The 19,181-nt window shown below is 37.3% G+C and overlaps 1 protein-coding gene across 1 annotated transcript in view; it reads left to right on the top strand.

The window, feature by feature from the left end:
- The first annotated feature begins 690 nt into the window (after positions 1–690).
- Positions 691–19,181, top strand: part of CDK13 (cyclin dependent kinase 13) — a 115,266-nt gene continuing 96,775 nt past the window's right edge. The window contains exons 1-2 of the mRNA XM_077781157.1: positions 691–833; positions 2,294–2,344. Coding sequence (XP_077637283.1) covers positions 691–833; positions 2,294–2,344 — 194 coding nt within the window. The remainder of the gene's footprint in view (positions 834–2,293; positions 2,345–19,181) is intronic.

Raw genomic sequence — 19,181 nt, 5'->3', positions numbered from 1 at the left:
CGGGGACGGGTGCGGAGGGGGAGGGCAGGGTCTCCAGCTTGTTGCCTTAACGCGGTAACAGGTCCCCTCGACTGCCCCGCTCTCCCAGCGCGGTCGCTGCGGGGCTGTGGGCTGTCGTCACTCTGAGGACCCTGAGAGGGTTCGCCGCGGAGACCCGGGCGCGCTGAGGGGGGCCGGTCGGGGGTCGGCGTCGCGGGTGTCCGGAGAGCAGCTTCTCGGCGAAGTCTGTGGCTTTGAAACGTGGACGCCTGTGTGGAAGCCGTGTCGTTCTGAATGCCCAGGATGAGGAAGAGCCCTGTTTTGGGAGAGGGCTGTGCGGAATGGGGTTTTAAGTCTTCAGAAGTAGGACAACGACCAGATTGTGGGTTTTCTGTTGGTTGCTGAGGGCACCCAGTTGCTAACGACGTATCATTAATTGGTGTGAACAAGCAAATGGTCGAGTACCTCCGTACACTGTTCCACTGTCTACTATTCCGTTAAATTACTATTTACACTTGCCGGAATTAGCTATGCTTTTAAATGTCAGGAATTTTTGTTCAGGAATGTTTAAAACGTGCAATTTCATCTAGTGACATTGGAGTAAAGCTTTTATGTAGGTGCTATGCCTTGTTATGTAATTCTTCAGGAAAAGTGTGTGCATTGATGTATGCTTACCTGTGCAGCAAAGTGAATTAGAAACAACTTTTGAAGATGTTGCAGGTTCTTACATCCCTTGAGTTGTCTGGAAATTCTAGGCCTTGTATTTTAGGGAATTACGGAACGACGTTTGCATATGTTGTGCTTTTCCTATTGGCCTTTTGCAGTAATGCCAAGCGGATGCCGAGTACCTCTAAGTAGGAATTATGTTGAATCTCAATTCATGTATCTGTAAAATTAGCAGATCTCTTTGAAGTGTCAGCCTAGTAAATATTTAAGATGTGATTTGACTAGAGATCTGGGTGTGAGTTTGTCTCATACAGAAAACATCTGTATAAATCTCTTTATTCTTACGGGTTCAAGCACACTTAGAATGCTAGTTGATGCCTTAAGCACAGACTATCAACAGTGACCACTTGTAAGGTTTGCCAAAAGGTTTGCNAAACCGACTAGGTTAAGTTTCAGGGCTTTAGATGGCAATTTTTAAGTGTGTGATCCAGTTTTAAGAGTAAGTTTATTTGGTTTTTTTAGTTGCTGGATACTTTACCAAGTCCTGTACTTAATAGTGCTGTGTGTTTTATATACATTGTAGAGTAGTGGTGTACATGATTAGGGTTATTCATATTAGCAAATAGTTACTCAGTACGTTATATGCCAATTACTCTTCTAGGGACTGGAATAGATTGGTGAGGGAAGATGAGGTCCTTGCCCTAAGGAAGCTTGCATTCTAGAGGACCACTCATTGCTCAGTGTTTTCCTGATGTTTATACTTACCACCAGTATTTCCAATAGATTGGATTTGGAAGAGGCTTTAGAGTATCTTGGCCACCATTCTTGACAGCTGTCGATTTGGTGCGTGCCTGAGTGCGTGGAGACCGGGGAAGACATCATGCTGAGACAGCCTGTTCCATTAGATTTGGGGACTCCGTTCTAGTCCTGCTTTGCCCAGTTTCTTAGCAAGATCCTCTCTTAGAGACTCCTGTTTCCTAAACTGTAATGGGGAAATACTTGTGTTTTTTTGGATTATTTCAAGGATTAAATGAAAATTTCTGTCTTGTAAAGTATAGAAATACTATAGATTCTGATAGAAATGGAATGCTGAATTATTATTGCATAGTTTGAATTATTAGAATTCTTCACATTGAGACAGAAATCTCCCTCCAGATAACTTTCTACCCGTTGCTTCAAGTTTATCCCTTTGGAAAGATACAGAACAAACCTGTCTGCTACCTCTTTAAAATGTAGAGACACTTCCCATGTTTTTTGAGTCTTTTCTGGGCCAAAAACTTCATTTTTTTTGAGGTGTGGTTTTTAGATTTTTCACTTTATTATCTGGTTTTTCAACTGTCCTCCTTAAAATAGGGGGCCCAGAGTTTACAGATAAAAAGATTGGAAGAATTTAAGATGTTTAAATGTAACAAATGTGTTACAAACTGTTTAGGAACAATTAATCGAACTTGTCGAGTTTAACGCAAAAAGTTTTATTTACTTTTAGAATTTAGTAAGGTCTTAATGTTCCATGTTGTTTAATGAATAGACTGCTAGATCGCTTGCCTTGTGTAGGTAGCTACCCTGTCATGCCAGCGTTGTATTCTAGCGTTCAGCACGGTATCTGGCACAAGCAGTCTCCTAATAATTGTTGAACGGGTAAATGAAGGGATGATGGAGTTTATGGAGCCTGTGAAATACTATCGTGGGCCTGGATTGCGTAAGTATTTAATAGAAACCATGTGTTAATGCTATAAGAAATAGCGGTGAGATCTTTTACCCATCCTCATGGACCTTATGTATTCATAAATTGTCAGTGTAATATTTTAAGGAAATGCACGCGCCTTGAAAATGGTATTGAAACCATGGTATGAAGCTTTTTCTTGGTGTTAATTCCTAGAATAAGTCCTCTCCACTCTACTGACTTTGAAATCACAGTTTTCTCTAGGCCTTCAGTCTGAATCTTCAGTCTTCTGCTCCTGCTTTTCATTTCATCAGTCCCTCCTTAGCTTTACATTTTCCTCTGTATAACGAGTTTACCATATTTTCTTTACTGTTTGACTCTCAGGGTGTGGGAAGTCACATAATTTTGCTGACTGGCCCTACAGTAAATGTGAGAGTGTACTGAAGAGAGAGCTGTTTAGTAAGGGAGGGAATGGGATCGAGATTTGGGTTTTACTGTGTGCCAGGCATTGGTAGATACTTAACCCTCAGAACCCCGGTGATACATTTCTTTGGATAGACTGGGAGACTGAAGCTCTAAGAAGTTAAGTCAGCTTGGATTCAAAAACCCAGGGCTGACTAAAGTATGTGTTCTTGATGGTAGGCATTGGCGTTGTCCTGCATTTAAAGGGAATTGGGCGTGCAAGGGAGCTGACCCCCTCGTAGTCATCTGTTTTGCTGAAATTCATCTCCTGTTTGGGTGTTTACATATTGATTTCTTTTTCCTGGCCATCTTTGCAACCTTTTGAGAAGTGTAAAACAATTCGTCTAAAGATTGTTTCAGCTCATTTGGTCTTCATTAACTTGTAGTTTTTATGAATATGAGTCTAAAAGCATTTCTTGAAGGCTTTAATTATACTTAGTTATTGACAGTTGTTTTGTAATGAAATATCTTGATCTGCTCTCAAGTCACATCGGTTACAGCCAGTGTAATACATTGTTATATGTACTGTAATTGATTCTGTCTCTGAAATTGTGGAAGTTCTATCCTAAATGGAGCAGAAGCCTCCATTATGGAATGATAGTATAGGGACCCTGAAAATCTAAAGATGGATGGACCTTAAAATTATTATTTTTTAAATGTTTTTTATTTATTTCTAGGAGAGAGAGAGAGAGAGACAGCATTAGAGGGGAGGGTCAGAGAGAGAGGGAGTCACAGACTGAAACAGGCTCCAGGCTCTGAGCTGGCAGTCAGCACAGAGCCCGACGCGGGGCTCGAACCCACGAACCGCGAGATCATGACCTAAGCGAAAGTCGGACGCTTAACCGACTAAGCCACCCAGGCGCCCCTAAAGATGGATGGACCTTAAGTATAAATAAGTGAAGTTATTAGTATTTACTTGCATACCTCTGTTGTGATTTATTTAGTGTATTTAAAAATCTGTGTTCAAAAATATATAAAATAAAGCCATTTCAGGATAATGAAATGAAAAAGCTCCTATTAACCTACAATGCTACTGATTTGATTTGTACTTAATAGAATAGTATCCTTAGATGAATGTAATTTTTAAAATGCTTTTTAAAAGTGTCAAATGTATAGAATACTAGAATAAATGAAGAAACACTCAGACGGAATGGAAATTTAGGTGAGTGTCTTAAATGCCTAAACTTGTACTGACTCATTTCGTTCTCAAGGTGGGCTTGTGTTTTGCTCCTTCTCTGACCAAACTGTACCCAGCATTTACATCTATATAGTCCTTATCACATGTATCTTTCTTAAAAGTTTATTTATTTATTTTTGAGAGACAGAGAGAGCGTGCAGGTGAGGGAGTGGCAGAGAGAGAGGGAGACAGAGAATCCCAAGCAGGCTGTGCACGGTTAGTGTAGAGCCCAACATGAGGCTTGAACTCAACAAACTATGATATCATGACCTGAGCCGAAAGCAAGACGCTGCTCAACTGACTGAGCCACCAATGTGTCCTGCCCCCTTATCACATATTTCTTCTAACGTTTCCATTTTCATTGAGCACCGTAGTTCAGGCCCTAGTTTTTAATCAGACTTTCTGTTATCATTCTTTTCTTCCCCGTTCTTCCATCCCTTTCTTCCCAATTCATTCTTTGTCAGGAGAGTTTTCTTAAAGTCTTGGTTAGATTGTGTCACTTCCATTATTTAGAATTAAGTCCAGACTTTTCAGTGCATTGTCAGGTAATGCCTTTTATGATCTGGCCCCATTCTATCAGAATTCTATTTTCAGAGGCACTTTTATTTCTCTGTATTCTTACTTTTGCTCTTTTGCCTTGAAATGCCTCCGTTTTCCCTCTTCTCTGCTTCTGGCTTTGCATTCAAATCCTAGCTTCAGTTCAACCGTCTTGTGATCTTGCTCCATTCATCTAGAAAAAGTTAATTCTTTTTCTTATATTCCTACAGCTCCTTGGGATTCTCTCTCCCTCTCTCTGCTCCTCTCCCAGTTGTGTTCTCGGTCTCTCTCAAAATAAATAAGTAAAAATTAAAAGTAATTATTTGCTATTTTGGTTCACATATACTGTAGGATAGATGAAGTAATTGTTTTGTAAGGAGAAAATTTAAGAACTTTCTCTTTCTGACTGCTTGTTTGCTGCCATGAGTTGAGGATGCTGGGAATCACTTTCTGTGTGAATAGAATAAATTCAGACCTCGTGTTTACATTTGCTATTTCTGAAAAATCAGTTGAAAGTTAATATTACTTAATATTCATATTTTAGTTCATTTTAATCTGTTCTATACTTTTTCTATGAAAATCACTTAATTTTTTTTTAAGTTTATTCATATAATTTGAGAGAGAGAAGGAGAGGGAGAATCCCAGGTAGGCTTCACACTGCCTGCCGGAGCTGGACGCAGAGCCTTGAGCCCGCGAATTGCGAGATCGCACCCTGAGCCGAAGTCTAGAGTCAGGCACTCAGCCGACTGAGCCACCCAGGCACCCCTCATTTAAATTTTTATTTGCTGTTATTTTTGGTTTTGGTAGGCTTTTTTTCATAGGTAGATTATTTATAGGCTTTAAAGTGGATGTCAGAAACAAAAGTATCAAGCTAGAATCAGAAGTACTATTTGTCTGCAGTGATGTTTGTTCATTGAATTTCTGTACATGTAAATTGTGAGAGAATCTAGTTTGCTTAATATATTTGGAAAACAAAATGAATGTAGATTAGAGACCAAAATCTAGGTTAAAAGCTGGAATTTATTTCATTTATTTCTTAAGTGTTCACTCAAATTCCAGTTAACGTATACTGTAATGCTGGTTTCACGTATGCAATACAGTGATTCATCACTTATGTACAACACGAGCACTCGTCACAAGTACACTCCCTTAGCCCCTACCCCCTGTTTCACCTGTTCTTCATCCCCTTCCCTCTGGTAACCATCAGTTTGTTCCCTGTAGTTAAGTCTGTTGGTTGGTCTGTCTTGCTCTTTTTTTTCTCCCTTTGCTTGTTTAAAAAGTGGAATTTATAAAATAGAAATGAAAAAGGTAGTGAGAGGAACTGAAAACTGAAAGTAGTTAATGGGCTGCATGCCTCCCCATTTTTCTGTTTCTCCATTTTCAGTTGCACCGAGGCACTTTCTCTGAGATATTTTATTGATTCTCCAAGGTTACCTTAAGTTAATTATTTCATCATTTTTCGAATCATTTCTTTTTCTGATATTGCTCTTCGGTATTTTTAACCTGTTTACAAAGATTCTAGAGAATCATGGTTTTTCACTTAGTACAGAACAGCGTGAGAGATTAAAAGTCCTTCTGAATCCAAATACCTGAGATGATCATCTTTGACATTTTTTAAATAACATTCTCCTAGGCTTCTCTCTGCATGTATGCATAGGGTCAGAAGATTTTATATAAATCTTAGGAATTATGGGAATATACTACAGTGCTGTTTTGTATGCTGTACTCTATAGTATGTTTTTTTATTGGCTTCTGGTATTTTGTTGTATGGATGTACTGTAACTTATTTGGCCAAGGCCATTTTGCTAGAACCTTAGTTTTTTATTTTTGACATGTGTAGGTATTGATTGCATATATTTTGTGTGTGCATTTGTCCCGTTACCTCCTATATATTGGATTTCTCGGAGGTAAAATTGTTGGGTTAAAAATGTATACATGTTTGTAATTTTGATACACTGTCAGACTGTCCTTCAGAAGGCTTTTACCATTTTTTATTTCCCAACAATGCACCAGTGCTCATTTCCTCAGTCCCATCATCACTTGGAGTTGTCAGATATACCATTGTTTTTTACATTTGTATTTCTTTGATACTAATAAGGCTGACTTTATCTTCGTCTGTTTATTGATTGTTTTAGTTTCTTGATTCATTCTCTTTGTTGTTTTTCATATTAATTCGTAAGAGCTTTTTGTGTATTAGAGGTATTAACTTCTTGTGGCATAGCAAGTATTTTTCATGGGTTTTTTTTGTTTGTTTTTTTTTAACATTGTTTATATAATGTTTTGTTTTAAGAAGTGTTATGCATGTGTTCATGTTAAGTGACAGTTTCTCCCAGACACTCAGGGCCAGAACTTCAGTAATCCTTCCCTCTTCTTCCTCTCCAGTTCTAATGAATTGCTTGTTCTCTTGGTCCGTTTGCAGTGGTCTTTAGTCCATCTACTCTTAACTTAGTTTTTGAAATTCCTTAGTTTACACTTTTATCGTGGGGCTTGCTTGCTTTGGGTTTTTCCTCTTAGAGACCCTCCTGTTTTCTGCATTCAAATTAATCTTAAAATACCACTTTGATTCTATCATGTTTCTCTGAAACATACTTAGAGAATCAAACTCTTGAACTGAGCATTTATGATTCCTTACCCTAGACTGACCCACACTACCTTTATTTCTCGGTGTATATGTTGATCACACGCAAGCTGGACTCTTAAGTATGTTGAAAACGTGGAATTGCCGGTGCCCTACGCTTCTCTTCTCTCAGTTGGCTGATCCTCCTTACCCATTCTTCCAGCCATAGTTGAGGTGTCATCTTCGGTAATCTCCTTTAGGAGGTGATCTTTCACATCCAGGCCTGCATTGATTTGCTTGTCCCCGTCTCACCCAGGTGTACTGCACATGTTTCATTCATTCGTTTAAAAAAGAAGTTTTATTAAGGTATAATTTGCATACAGTATAATTTACCAATTTTAAGTATAAAGTTAAGTGCCTTTGACAAATACATATACTTGTGTATCCTCCACCACATTCATAATAGAGAACATTTCTGTTACCCCAGAAAGCTCCTTGTGCCCCTTTGTAGCTTGTCCCCTTTTCCTACGTGGGGTCCTTGGCAACTGCTAAAGTGCCTTTTGTCACATTAGTTTTATCTTTCTTGAACTTCCTATCAGTAGAATTATACGGTATGTAATCTTTGGTGTCTGCCTTTCACTTAGCGTGCTTTTGAAATTCATTGTTGTCGATACCGTTTGAGTGGTTTGTTCCTTTTTTATTGCTGAGTAGTATTCCATTTCCACCTACATTCAGTGGATATACCATAATTTGCTCGTCATTCACCCAGTTGATCAGTATTTAAGTTGTTTCTAGTTTTTGGCTATTATGAACAAAGGTGCTGTGAATATTTGAATACAGTTTTTTTGTTTTCATATCTCATAAATAAATTTGGAGTGGGAGTGCTGTGTTGTAAAGGAAGTAAATTTTTGACTTTATAAGCAGCCTCTTTTCCAAAATGGCTGTACCATTTTTGCATTCTAGTCAACAGTGTATGATCATTCTGGTAGCTTCAAATCCTAAGGCTTGTTTTTTTTTTTTATTAGTCTTGGTTCTTAGTTATTCTGGTGGATGTGTAGTAGTACATCATTGTGCTTTTATTTGCAATTCCTTAATGACTGATAATGTTAAGCATCTTTCGATATGCTTATTTGCTCTTCATGTCTTTTGTGAAGTATCTTAAAGTGTTTTGTCCATATTCTTTATGAATTGGGATATTTGCTTTATTGAATTGTAAGAGTTCTGTACATATTATAGGTACAAGCTTTGTCAGATACATAGTTTGCAAATGAGTATTCCTATTCTGCTTGCCTTTCCTTAACAGTAATTTTGAAGAGCAGACTTCGATGAAATCTAATTTAGCAAATCTAAGCCTAACTTGAGGTCACAAAGACTGAGTCTTTGGTTTTATAATATACCTCTTTAATTTATCACAGGATATCTTTATGTATAATATAATATTACAAGAATATGCTTCTATTTTCTTCTTCTCCCCTTATGTACTATTCTTGTTATATATGTTATTTCTACAGAAGTATGACTTAAGTATGTTATTCATAGACATGAAATTTAAAAATTAGAATAATTTATATCTACTTTAGTATATACTTTTTTCTTTTTTTTCTTTCCTTTTTTTTTTTGAGAGAGAGGGTAAAGTGAGTGAAAGGCAGAGAGAGAGAGAGAGAGAGAGAGAAAGGGAGACTCCCATGAGGGGCAGAGACAAAGAGAAGCGGTGTTCACCTGGGACTTGTGTTTCACCCAAAGTGGGGCTCCAGATCACTGGATGTGGGACTCGAACTCACAAACTGTGAGGTCATGACCCGAGCCAAAGCCACGTGCTTAATGACTGAGCAACCAGGGTGCCCCTTAATATATACCTTTTGAAACACTTCTCAATTCCTTTGTGTAGATCCAAGTTTTGATGTATTTTCCTCAAGTGAGAGAGAGAGCTTTCAGCATTTTTTTTTTTTTTAAGTAGGCTCCACACTGGGTATGGAGCTCAACGCAGGGCTTAAAGTCGCGACCCTGAGATCAAGACCTGAGCTGAGATCAAGAGTCAGATGCTTAACCGACTTAACCACCCAGACACCCTTTTCAGCGTTTCTTATAATGCCACTTTGCTGTCTTGTTTGTCTGAAAAACTCTCTATTTTGAAAGATATTTTTGCTGGGTATGGAATTCTAATGGACTTTTTTTCCCCCCCTTTGGTACTTTGACTTATTCTACTTATGGCTTGTGTAGTTTGACAAGAATTTATATAGTATTTTGTTTTTGCTTCAGTCACTGGATTGTAAGTCCCATGAAGGTTCTTTTTTAATCTTAGTGTCTCTTAAGCACCTGCCATACATAGCACATGATAGGAAATAGATACCCAACATGTGATGTTAAATTGGTATGGATAAGAAAATATCCAGCACCTCAGAATTTGAAAAATAAATCCTTTTTAATATTAATGGGTTCTAATACTGATTTATGAATAAGTGAATAATGGCTAGAGCTGGACCTATCAAAAGTATGTGTCTTTGTGCAAATCAAGTATTAGGCTTTCCCTCTACTTTTCTCACCATCTTTCCATTTTCTGTCTTCAAAAACACATCTCAGGGCATGGTTCAGTGAAACATGAAGACAAACACAGTTTATGTGTTCAGTGGACTAGAACTTGTTTGCCTGAGCAAATCTGCAAAAAGTCAGTCATGTGTTTTTTATTTTCTTAACTTTTAGTGTTTCTTAAGGAACATAAAGTAAAGGAAGTATACTTTTCAAATAAACACCAAACATTTCAGTTTTACGTTATTTAATTTTTCTTTTTTTTTTTTTAAATAATCTCTTTCTTAAGATATTATTCACCTACCATGCAATTTACTCTAATTTTATCTGGTACAGACAGTGGCCTTTCGTATAGTCACAGAGTTGAGCAGCCATCACCATTAATTTTAGAACATTTTAATCACTCCAGAAAGAAACTCCATGCCTGTTAGTAGTCAGTCTCCATTCTCACCTCCCCACGTCTTTGGCAACTACCAGTATACTTTCTATCTCTTTGGATTTGCCTATTTTGGACATTTCATATAAATGGCATCATATGATTCATGATTTTTTATGACTGATTTCATTTAAGCTTAATGCTTTTAAGGTTCATCTATGTTGTAGCATGTGTCATCAGTATTTCATTTCTTTTTATGGAAAAATAGTGTTCCATTGTATGAATATACCACATTTTGTTGTCAGTTGATGGACGTTTGGGTTATTTTCAATTTTTGGCTATTGAATTACGCTTCTATGAACATTTGGGTTTAGTTTCTGGTTTTTGTTTTTGTTTAGTTTTTCCATGAGATTTTTTTTTTTGCATGAGTTATGTTTTTATTTCTTTTTTTTAAATGTTCATTTTTGAGAGAGAGAAAGAGACAGAGTGCAATCTGGGGAGAGGCAGAAAGAGAGGGAGACACAGAGCTTGAGGCAGGCTCCAGGTCCACCCTGTCAGCACAGAACCCGAACTCACGAACCACCGGATCATGACCTGAGCTGAAGTTGAACACTTAACCGACTGAGCTACCCAGGTGCCCCTGTTTTATTTCTCTTGGGTATATACCTAGGAGTGGAATTTCTGGGTNTGCTTAACTGACTAAGCCACCCAGGCGCCCCTCTGTTTAACATCTTAAGGAACTGCCAATCTGTTTTCTAAAGTAGCTGTATCATTTATTATATGCCAATCAGCTATATATATGTGAGGGTTTCAATTTCTGCATATCCTTGACAATAGTTGTCTTTTTTTATTACATCTGTCCTGGTATCTCATTGTACTTTCGATTGGCATTTCTTTAGTGACTAATGATATTGAGCAGCCTTTTTTCATATGTTTATTGGCCATTTGTATATCTTTTTTGGGGAAATGTTTATTCAGATCCGTTACCTATTTTAAAATTGAGTTTTCTTATTGTTGACTCTCTTTATATACTCTAGGTACTAATATGACTGTGACATTTCTTCTAGAAAGAAGAACTCTTGTATTCGGGAGAGTTTATTTTAAGTGCAAAATAGTGGACTCTTCCTAGGTAACTTGTTTGTACCTACTCAGGCCATTCTCACAGTGTAAACTTGGGACAGGTCACTTAGCTTTTGAGTCATTTTTCTATAGACTCATAAGAAGAAAAAACAAAGAATTCCTGGGGTGAGGTGTTAACAGAACAAACAAAAGACTACTGTCTAGTTGGCAGATCTTCTGCCTTGGGTTGACTGGGTAAATATCCACTGTAAAGGAAAAAGCAAGGACTGTTAATTCTGTTGCTTTCACAGCAGAGCAATATCAGGCAGTTCACTTACTTACCCTTTCTGAGCTCTAGTCTTTCTACTTTGTAAAAATGGGAGGCTTAAAGCCTACCTAGTAAAAAAAAAAAAAAAAAGGAAAAAAACTGGAAACAATCCAAGTACAATGAATAGGATAGAGGAACAATTAAATTATGGTACGGATACATGATTTGCAATTTTTTCCGCATTGTATCACTTTGTTGACATCCATTAATGCACATTAGGTTTTAGTTTTGAGGAAGTCCAGTTTATTTTTTCTTCTGTTGCTTGTGCTTTGATGTCATATCTGAGAAGGCTTTGCCTAATTGAGCATAACAAAGATTTATTCATATATTTTCTCCTAAGAGTTTTATAGGTTTAGATTTACATCCTGATCTTTGATCTATCTTGGATTAATTTTTGTGTATGGTGAGAGAAATAGGTCCGCTCTCGTTCTTTTGTGTGGAAAACCAGTTGTGCCATCACCATTTATTTAAAAGACTATTTTTTTCTCCATTGAATTGTATTGGCACCCTTGTTAAAAATCAGTTGACCTAAATGTGAGGTTTTATTTAGGGACTGTCAGTTCTATCTAGTTCATTGATGTACATGTCTGTCCTTATACCAGTACCATACAGTTTTGATTCTTCTAATCTTGTAGTAGTTTTTGAAATCAGGAAGTGCTTGATTATTCTAATTTTGCAGTAATTCTTGAAATCAGGAAGTGCATGTCCTTCAACTTTGCTCTTTTACCTTGCTTTGGCTTTCCCCCCTCTTTTTTGGAGGAGGAGAGGGGTCTTTTGCATTTCCACATGAATTTTAGGATCAGCTGGCCAAATTGTGCAAAAAACGTAGCTTGGATTTTCATAGTGATTGCACTGACTCTGCAGATCAATTTGAGAGTATTGCCATCTTAATATTAAGTCATCAAATATATGATTATGGAATGTGTTTCCGTTTATGTTCCCTCAGTATTTTCAGTGGTGTTTTGAAGTTTTCAGGGAATAACCCCTGAACTTTTTTTTGTTAGATTTATTCCTAAGTATACTTTTTAAGTGTAATGGGAGTTAATTGTTCATTGCTAGTGTATGGAACTGTAGTAGATTTTTCTTCATTGATCATGTATCCTGCCATCTTGCTTGGTTATTAGTTCTAATAGTTTTTAGTAGATTTCTTGGAATTTTCTGTATACAAAATTATGTCATTTGCAAATAGATGCAGGAGGTTTACACCCTTCCCAACCCCACCAGGTCTGGATTCCTTTTACTTATTTTTTCTTGCCTGATTGCAGTGGCTTGAATCTCAAGTACAGTGTTTATTAGGAGTAGTAAAATTAGACTTCCTTGTCTTGATCCTGATGATCCTATAGGAAAAGCATTTTAATCTTGTTCCACAAAATGATGTTAGCTATGAATTTTTCGTAAGAGCATACCTTTATTTTTTGATTAAAATTGTTTCCTTTGAGGTCTAATTTTTGGCATCAGAAAAATTCTAGAAGCTTTGGTTGACCTTTATACATGAGCCTGTGTAATTATTTATTACTGTTACAGAGTCCAGGGAAAGAGGAAAACCCCCTATTTTGTAGCATGTGTGTAATGATAATGATTAGCTATGTTGGTTTCCTGCAGGAACATTTGAAAAATATTTTATTTTGAAAAACATATGCATTAATGTTCATAGTATTTTCTTTAATTAGGGTTACTTAAGTAGCCCTGATTTTCTAAATTTAATTTTTAAGGTTAAGCAGTTGGTATACTGTAGTAAGAATAAATCTGTACAGCCTTTTTTATTTTTTTTGGAGTGATAAAGTTTCTTTGTAACATACATTTTGGTTTGTTGTAATTTCTGGTGATGTTCATCTTTAAGCTTTTCATTTGGTGTTTATTTATTCTTTTGATGAGTTTTGAGTACTTATTGTTTGTTGTTTAAATAATCTCTCTGCCCAATGTGAGGCTTGTCCTCACAGCCCCAAGATCAAGAGTTGCATTCTCTACTGACTGAGCCAGCAAGGTGCCCCTGTTGGTGTTCATTTTTCTTAAAATTTTTTTAAAATTTATTTTTACTAGCAAAAATGGGTTTATTCTAAAGTAACAATAGCAAAGACATACAAGCTACAGCAAAACCATAGGCAAGTCCTATGAGTATTTATTTTAAGCTTTTCTGTACTTTAAATTTTTCCACAATGAAATTGTTACCTTTTTTGTAAAAACCCACATTCTTATATTTAAAACTTATATATGAGATACTTGAAAACCATACAGAAGAATACACAGCAAGATGTTAAAGGTACCCTAAATGTCCTTTTTATTCTTGTTCCTTTTCAAATGTATAACTGTGTTAAGTAGGTGTATATCTTTTTTCTGTGTATATACTTTCATACAAACATATGCACATGTAAATGTTAAGACTGTGACTATGCCATAAATTTTTTTACATGCCTTTTTTTTTTTTTTAAAGCAGTAGGATTTGAAGATCTTTCCTAATTAGCTACATAGAGTTCCATAATAAAATGTTTCAAGTTTCATTTAACTATCAATTTTTGGGCACTGATTTTTTTTTTTCATTTTTTTCTGTATTACATTCAATCCTTTTAAGGGTACCTGTGTAATATCTTTTTGACACATGTGGAAGTGTTTTTGTAGAATATGTTCTTGTAAGTGAAATTGTAGATCAAAACCATTTGATAGATATTACCAAACTGCCTTTTAAAAACGCTGAGTAATTTTGTATTCCTTCTGATAAATTATGTTAGTGACCATTTTTGTGCAATCTCATAAATAATTTATATTTTCAGAATTCAATTTTTGACATTCTGAGGGATGCAAATTAATTACCGTCATTTTATTTTGCCTTTTCTGGTTATGAGAGAGAAGAGAGCATTTAAATATCTTTACTGGCCATTTACATTTCTTCTGTGGTTATATATTTTTATAATCAAGATGATGGCCTAGTTATTAAAAATAAGGAATAAATATAGTTTTACAATAGAAAAACTAGTTTTACCCATTAAATTCCTGTGGGATAATGGATATAAAATAGTTGGTTGTTAATAAAAATGATAAATTCATCTCAGTGTTTATATGTAGAAGATAATTAGCTAAATGGTATTGTCTTCTAAATCTTTTGTTTAGGTAGAATTTCATCAGTGGACCTATGCATGTTAGTTAGCTAACTGGGTTTCAGTTATGCAGAGCTACCATCTGTGGGCATTAGAGAAGTAGATGATAAACATGTTCTTTGCTCTTTTATTCATCAATTCAGTAAATATCTTTTGATTCCTAATTACATACCAGACACTGTTCTAGGCACTGGGATGGAGTAATAAGCAAGACAGTGCTGGAAGAGGGGGGGTACATAATGTGCTCATTTTCTTTTTCTTTTTTTAATTTTTTTTTTTTAATGTTTATTTTTGAGAGAGAGACACAGAGCATGATTGGGGTAGGGGCAGAGAGAGAGGGAGGCACAGACTCTCAAGCAGGCCCTAGGCTCAGAGTCGTCCACACAGAGCCCAGTGAGGGGCTTGAACCATGAACTGTGAGGTCATGACTAGAGCCGAAGTCAGACGCTCAACCGACTGAGCCACTCAGGTGCTCCACTCATTTATTTTTCTGATGAGAGTCTCACTGTATTATTGATAAGTAAATAGAATCCTAACTGACAGACAAGAAAGAGTAGCTATGTGATGATCTAAGCATCACAGGAAGAGAAAACAGTATTGCCAAGGTATCAAGTCAGGAAGAAGCATAACTTTGAAGAATCAGGAAAGAGACTGGTGTGGCTGGGACCTAGTGAGTAAAGGAGGGTGTAATGCAGATGAGAGGCAGTTGGATCTTGTGGATCAAACTAAAGATTTCTATTTTTATTTTAAATGCAATGAGAAGCCATTGGAGAGTTTCAGGCAAATCCATTTATATTTTTAATAGACAAAATACAAAGCAGTATGTCACAAGTGTTATTCAGCAAATGGGGATGGTACAGAGTTGGGACTTTAATGTGATCCATAAAGACAAGTAAGAAATAATGGAGAGGAAGGATGTAGTATGATGTGGTAGCGATAAAGAGCTCCTGGCTTTGAATTGGAGGACTTGGTCTTTGGTATTGATTCTACTTCTTTGTAACTCTTGGCCTCTAAATAAATTTCTTAAGTTTCTTCTTAGTTTCCCCTTATCTTTCTGTGTATCTTGGTTGCAATGAAGAGCAAGTCAAATGAAAAACGTCTATAAAAGTGTTTTGTAAATTGAGACGTGCAATACGGTATGTATGTTTACTCAGGAAAAGACTACCATCTGTGTGGTATTATGCAAAAGGCTGTGGAGTGATTGAAAAAAAAATCACTGAATTATACCTAGTTTCTGCTCCTCAAAGAGGATATAGTCTAGTAGACAATGTGCTAAATACCTAAAATACAAAGTTAAGAGTGGTGAACATCTTAAGAAAGATGCAGCCATATGGGGGGTTCAGAGGAAGCAGAGCTTTCTTCTTTCTTGGAGTTGGTGGTAAGGCTTTCTGAGTTAAGTAAGAACTCTTGAACTAGGCCTTGTAGGAGTTTTTTTTTTTTTTTTAAAGTTTATTTATTTTGAGAGAAAGAGTGGGTGCAAGTGGGGATGGGGCAGAAAGAGAGAGGGAAAGAGAGAGGATCCCAAGCAGGCCCCACACCACCAGTGCAGCGCCCAGTACAGGACTCGAACCCATGAACTGCAAGATCATTTCCTGAGCCAAAGTAAGTCGCTTAACCAGTTGAGCCACCCAGGCGCCCTGGCCTTGTAGGACTTTAATAGAATATGGAGAGTAAGAGGGTATTCTCAGTAAGTGAGTCTATGAGAGTAAAAGGCATGGCAGTAGTGGGCAGATTCAGAACTTGATAAGGAAAGGTAGTTTAGAACTAGATTATGCAGCGTCTTAATATTAGGATAAGGAAGGAATATAAGGTAGTAATAGTCTCAGCAAGTACTTAATTCTGCAAGTATTTATTGAACATCTGCTATTGCCACGTTGGTGCTAGTTAGGGCTATGAAAATACCGTTGATCTCAGTCTAGTTGGGGAAGACAAATGAACTATAACGAGATATGAACCAAGTATGGTAGGATCACAGGACAAGGATCTCCGGCTTTCGGGCACAGTGAGGGAAGGCTTTATAGAGGCGTGTGGACATTTTGTTATATGTGGTGTCTTTGTACATAGCAGATAGCAAGAGATGAAGAGAGGAATGTAAGAGAAGCGTTCTGTGTTTTGGGATGGCTGGTTGAGGTCTTTGTAAGCAGTGCAGGATAGTCTAGAGCATTGCTGGAGGGGTAGCTGGAAGATTCGGGTGGTCGTAGGAAGAGCCAGTTGGAAAGGATGGAGATTTGTGGCGAGGAATCTGGAAAGGAGACTATTTCATGGGGCCAAGTGGGAGGTGATGTAGGACCTCATGAGAAATCGTAGCTGTGGGGCAAAGAAGCTAGACAGTTAGATGTTTAGGATGTACAGTTGGCAGGACTTGCCCATCAGTGGGGTCTGGGAGACTAGAGGAAAGCGACTGTATGGAATATGGAGTGATTTCTGGATCTTTGCTGTGTCAGAATTTCAGAATCTGCTGTTGTCTGTGAAGAAAAGGGGTGGATTTGGAGAGGAAGCTTAATAGTTTTCTCTGTATTGTGTTGAAGGTTCTTGTAGGTTAGTTGGGAGTGAGGAGGATGACTTGGTAGGTAATCAGCGTTTGGGTGATGATTTAAGCCGTACATAGCACACATTAAACTGTTGTGGGAGGATGGCTTTGGTGAAGAAGAGGAATCTGAAGAGAGCACTGAGTAATAGCCATAGAAGTAAGAAAATAGGAAAAAGAAGGTCGAGTAGGACTGGCTATAAACTGTTTTTAAGGGTGTGGTCAGCATTGTCATCACAGATGTTGATATCCCCCCATCCCAAAGATAGGTAATTGGTCACCTTAGTAATTAATTTCTGTGAGGATACAGCCAAATTATAGGGGTTTCAGGGGTATGTATGTAAAGAATTTGGTTGTAATTGGAAGCAGAGAAAAAGATAAAATATAAAAATACCATTCTTTGTTTTTTCTTGCTTGTTTTTAAAGATTTTAAAGACGAATTATTTAATCCTTGAAAGGAAATAGTAAATGGACAGCAAAGGGTTGAAGTCACAAATAATGGAATAGTCATGGAGCAGCCTAGAATAGTGCATCTCAGACTTTAGTGGGGATGTTGTTAAAATGCAGACTCTGAATCAGAAGGTCTGGGTTGGGGCTTGAGATAACAGCATTTCTGACAAACTCCGAGATGAGGCTGATGCTGCTGGTTTGTGGCCCACATTCTCTGAAGTAAGATCTAGAGAGTATGGCCTTGGTAGCATTATAGGAGTTAGCCTTGGATAGGAAGAAGAACACCTCTATTCTGAGATCAGGTAATATGTGGGGTAGGTGGAGATGCAGATTAAGCTTGTAGGTAGGAGCTATGCCTCATAATTTGTTTTTTCCTGCAAAATAGCAGTAAAGCAATGTTAAGAAAAAGCTTTGGAAATGGTGTTAACTTGAAGACAGAAAGGTTTGGAATAAATAGTGGAGGTTTGGAATAGCTACTAAAAGGAGAAGGAAAATGAGTGAATTTGGAGCATGTAATATTCACTCAGCAGTGAGGATGTGTTTGGTTATGGTGTCTGTAGAATTATTGGAGTAGGGAGAGACTATGTATGAAGATTCTGATCTGAGATGATAAGGTAGCCCCAGGGGAGATAATGAGGTCTGAAACAGAGCAAGGGCTTGCGGATGCAAGAGGGGAGGGTGTGGTAGGCTACGTAATGGCCCACCCAAAGGTATCCATGCGGAACTGTGAGTGTATTACCTTACACAGTCCAAGGGACTTTGTAGATGAGATTAAAATAGGGGTCTTGAGATGGAGAGATTGTCCTGGATTATACAGGTGGGTCTTCTATAATCACAAGGGTCTTTATAAAAGAAAGCAGGAGGGTCAGCAGAGTCAGAAAAGGCCATGTCAGGCCAGAAGCAGTGGAAGAGGAAATGTGGTAAAGGCAGCAAAGGTCAGATTGTTTAGAGGACCAAGGGCCAAGGAATGGACAGCCCTTAGAAGCTAGAAAAGGCAAGGAAACGGATTTTCCCAAGAGACCGCAAAAGGAACAAAGCCCTGGTGATGTGTTGATTTTAGCCCAGTAAGACTGATTTTGGAATTTCAACCTTCAAGTACTGTAAGGTAATAAATCTGTGTGGTTAGGCTGCTAAATCTGATCATATGTTACAACAGCAGTAGGAAACAAGCATAGAAGTGTGGGTGTAAGGGGATGTTGAGTTGATAAAGTGAGGTAATTGATGCGATGTGCTGTGGGCATCAGGAAACTGGGGAGATTTCTAGCCTGGGTAAATGGATGGAAGAAACTGATGAAATTAAAATTACAAAATTACAAGGAGGAGGAGATATTAAAGTATAATTCCCTAATATTCACTTTGCATTAAATATAGATTAGTTAGGATAAAGGAAGATCTGAAACAGGAAGATGAATTTAAGAGGCTGCCCTACACTTGTGGGGATGAGCACTGGGTGTTATATGGAAACCAACTTGACAATAAACTATTTGTAAAAAAAAAAAAAAAAAAAAAAAGTAATCCTACAGAAATAGTTCAAAAGAATAAAGTAATGGAGGCATAAAAGTAAAAAAAAGAGGCTGCCCTAGTATTGTTAATAGTTACTTGAAAAAAATGGGAAAAAAAAAGTTAATTAACCTGTTCTAATACCAATACATGACAAATTACATAGGAATATTTAGAATTTTGACTGAGAAGGTAACAAAAGGGATGATTGAGAAAGACAGGTTTTTGACTACGTTTAGGTTCTGTTTTTTATTTTAGAAGCCTTTTTTTTTAACTAGTTGT

The sequence above is a fragment of the Crocuta crocuta genome, unplaced genomic scaffold (assembly GCF_008692635.1).
Source record: "Crocuta crocuta isolate KB4526 unplaced genomic scaffold, BGI_CrCroc_1.0 scaffold108, whole genome shotgun sequence".
Lineage (NCBI taxonomy): Eukaryota > Metazoa > Chordata > Mammalia > Carnivora > Hyaenidae > Crocuta > Crocuta crocuta.
Note: the sequence above shows the minus strand (reverse complement) of the source record. Positions and strands in the feature narration are given on the sequence as shown.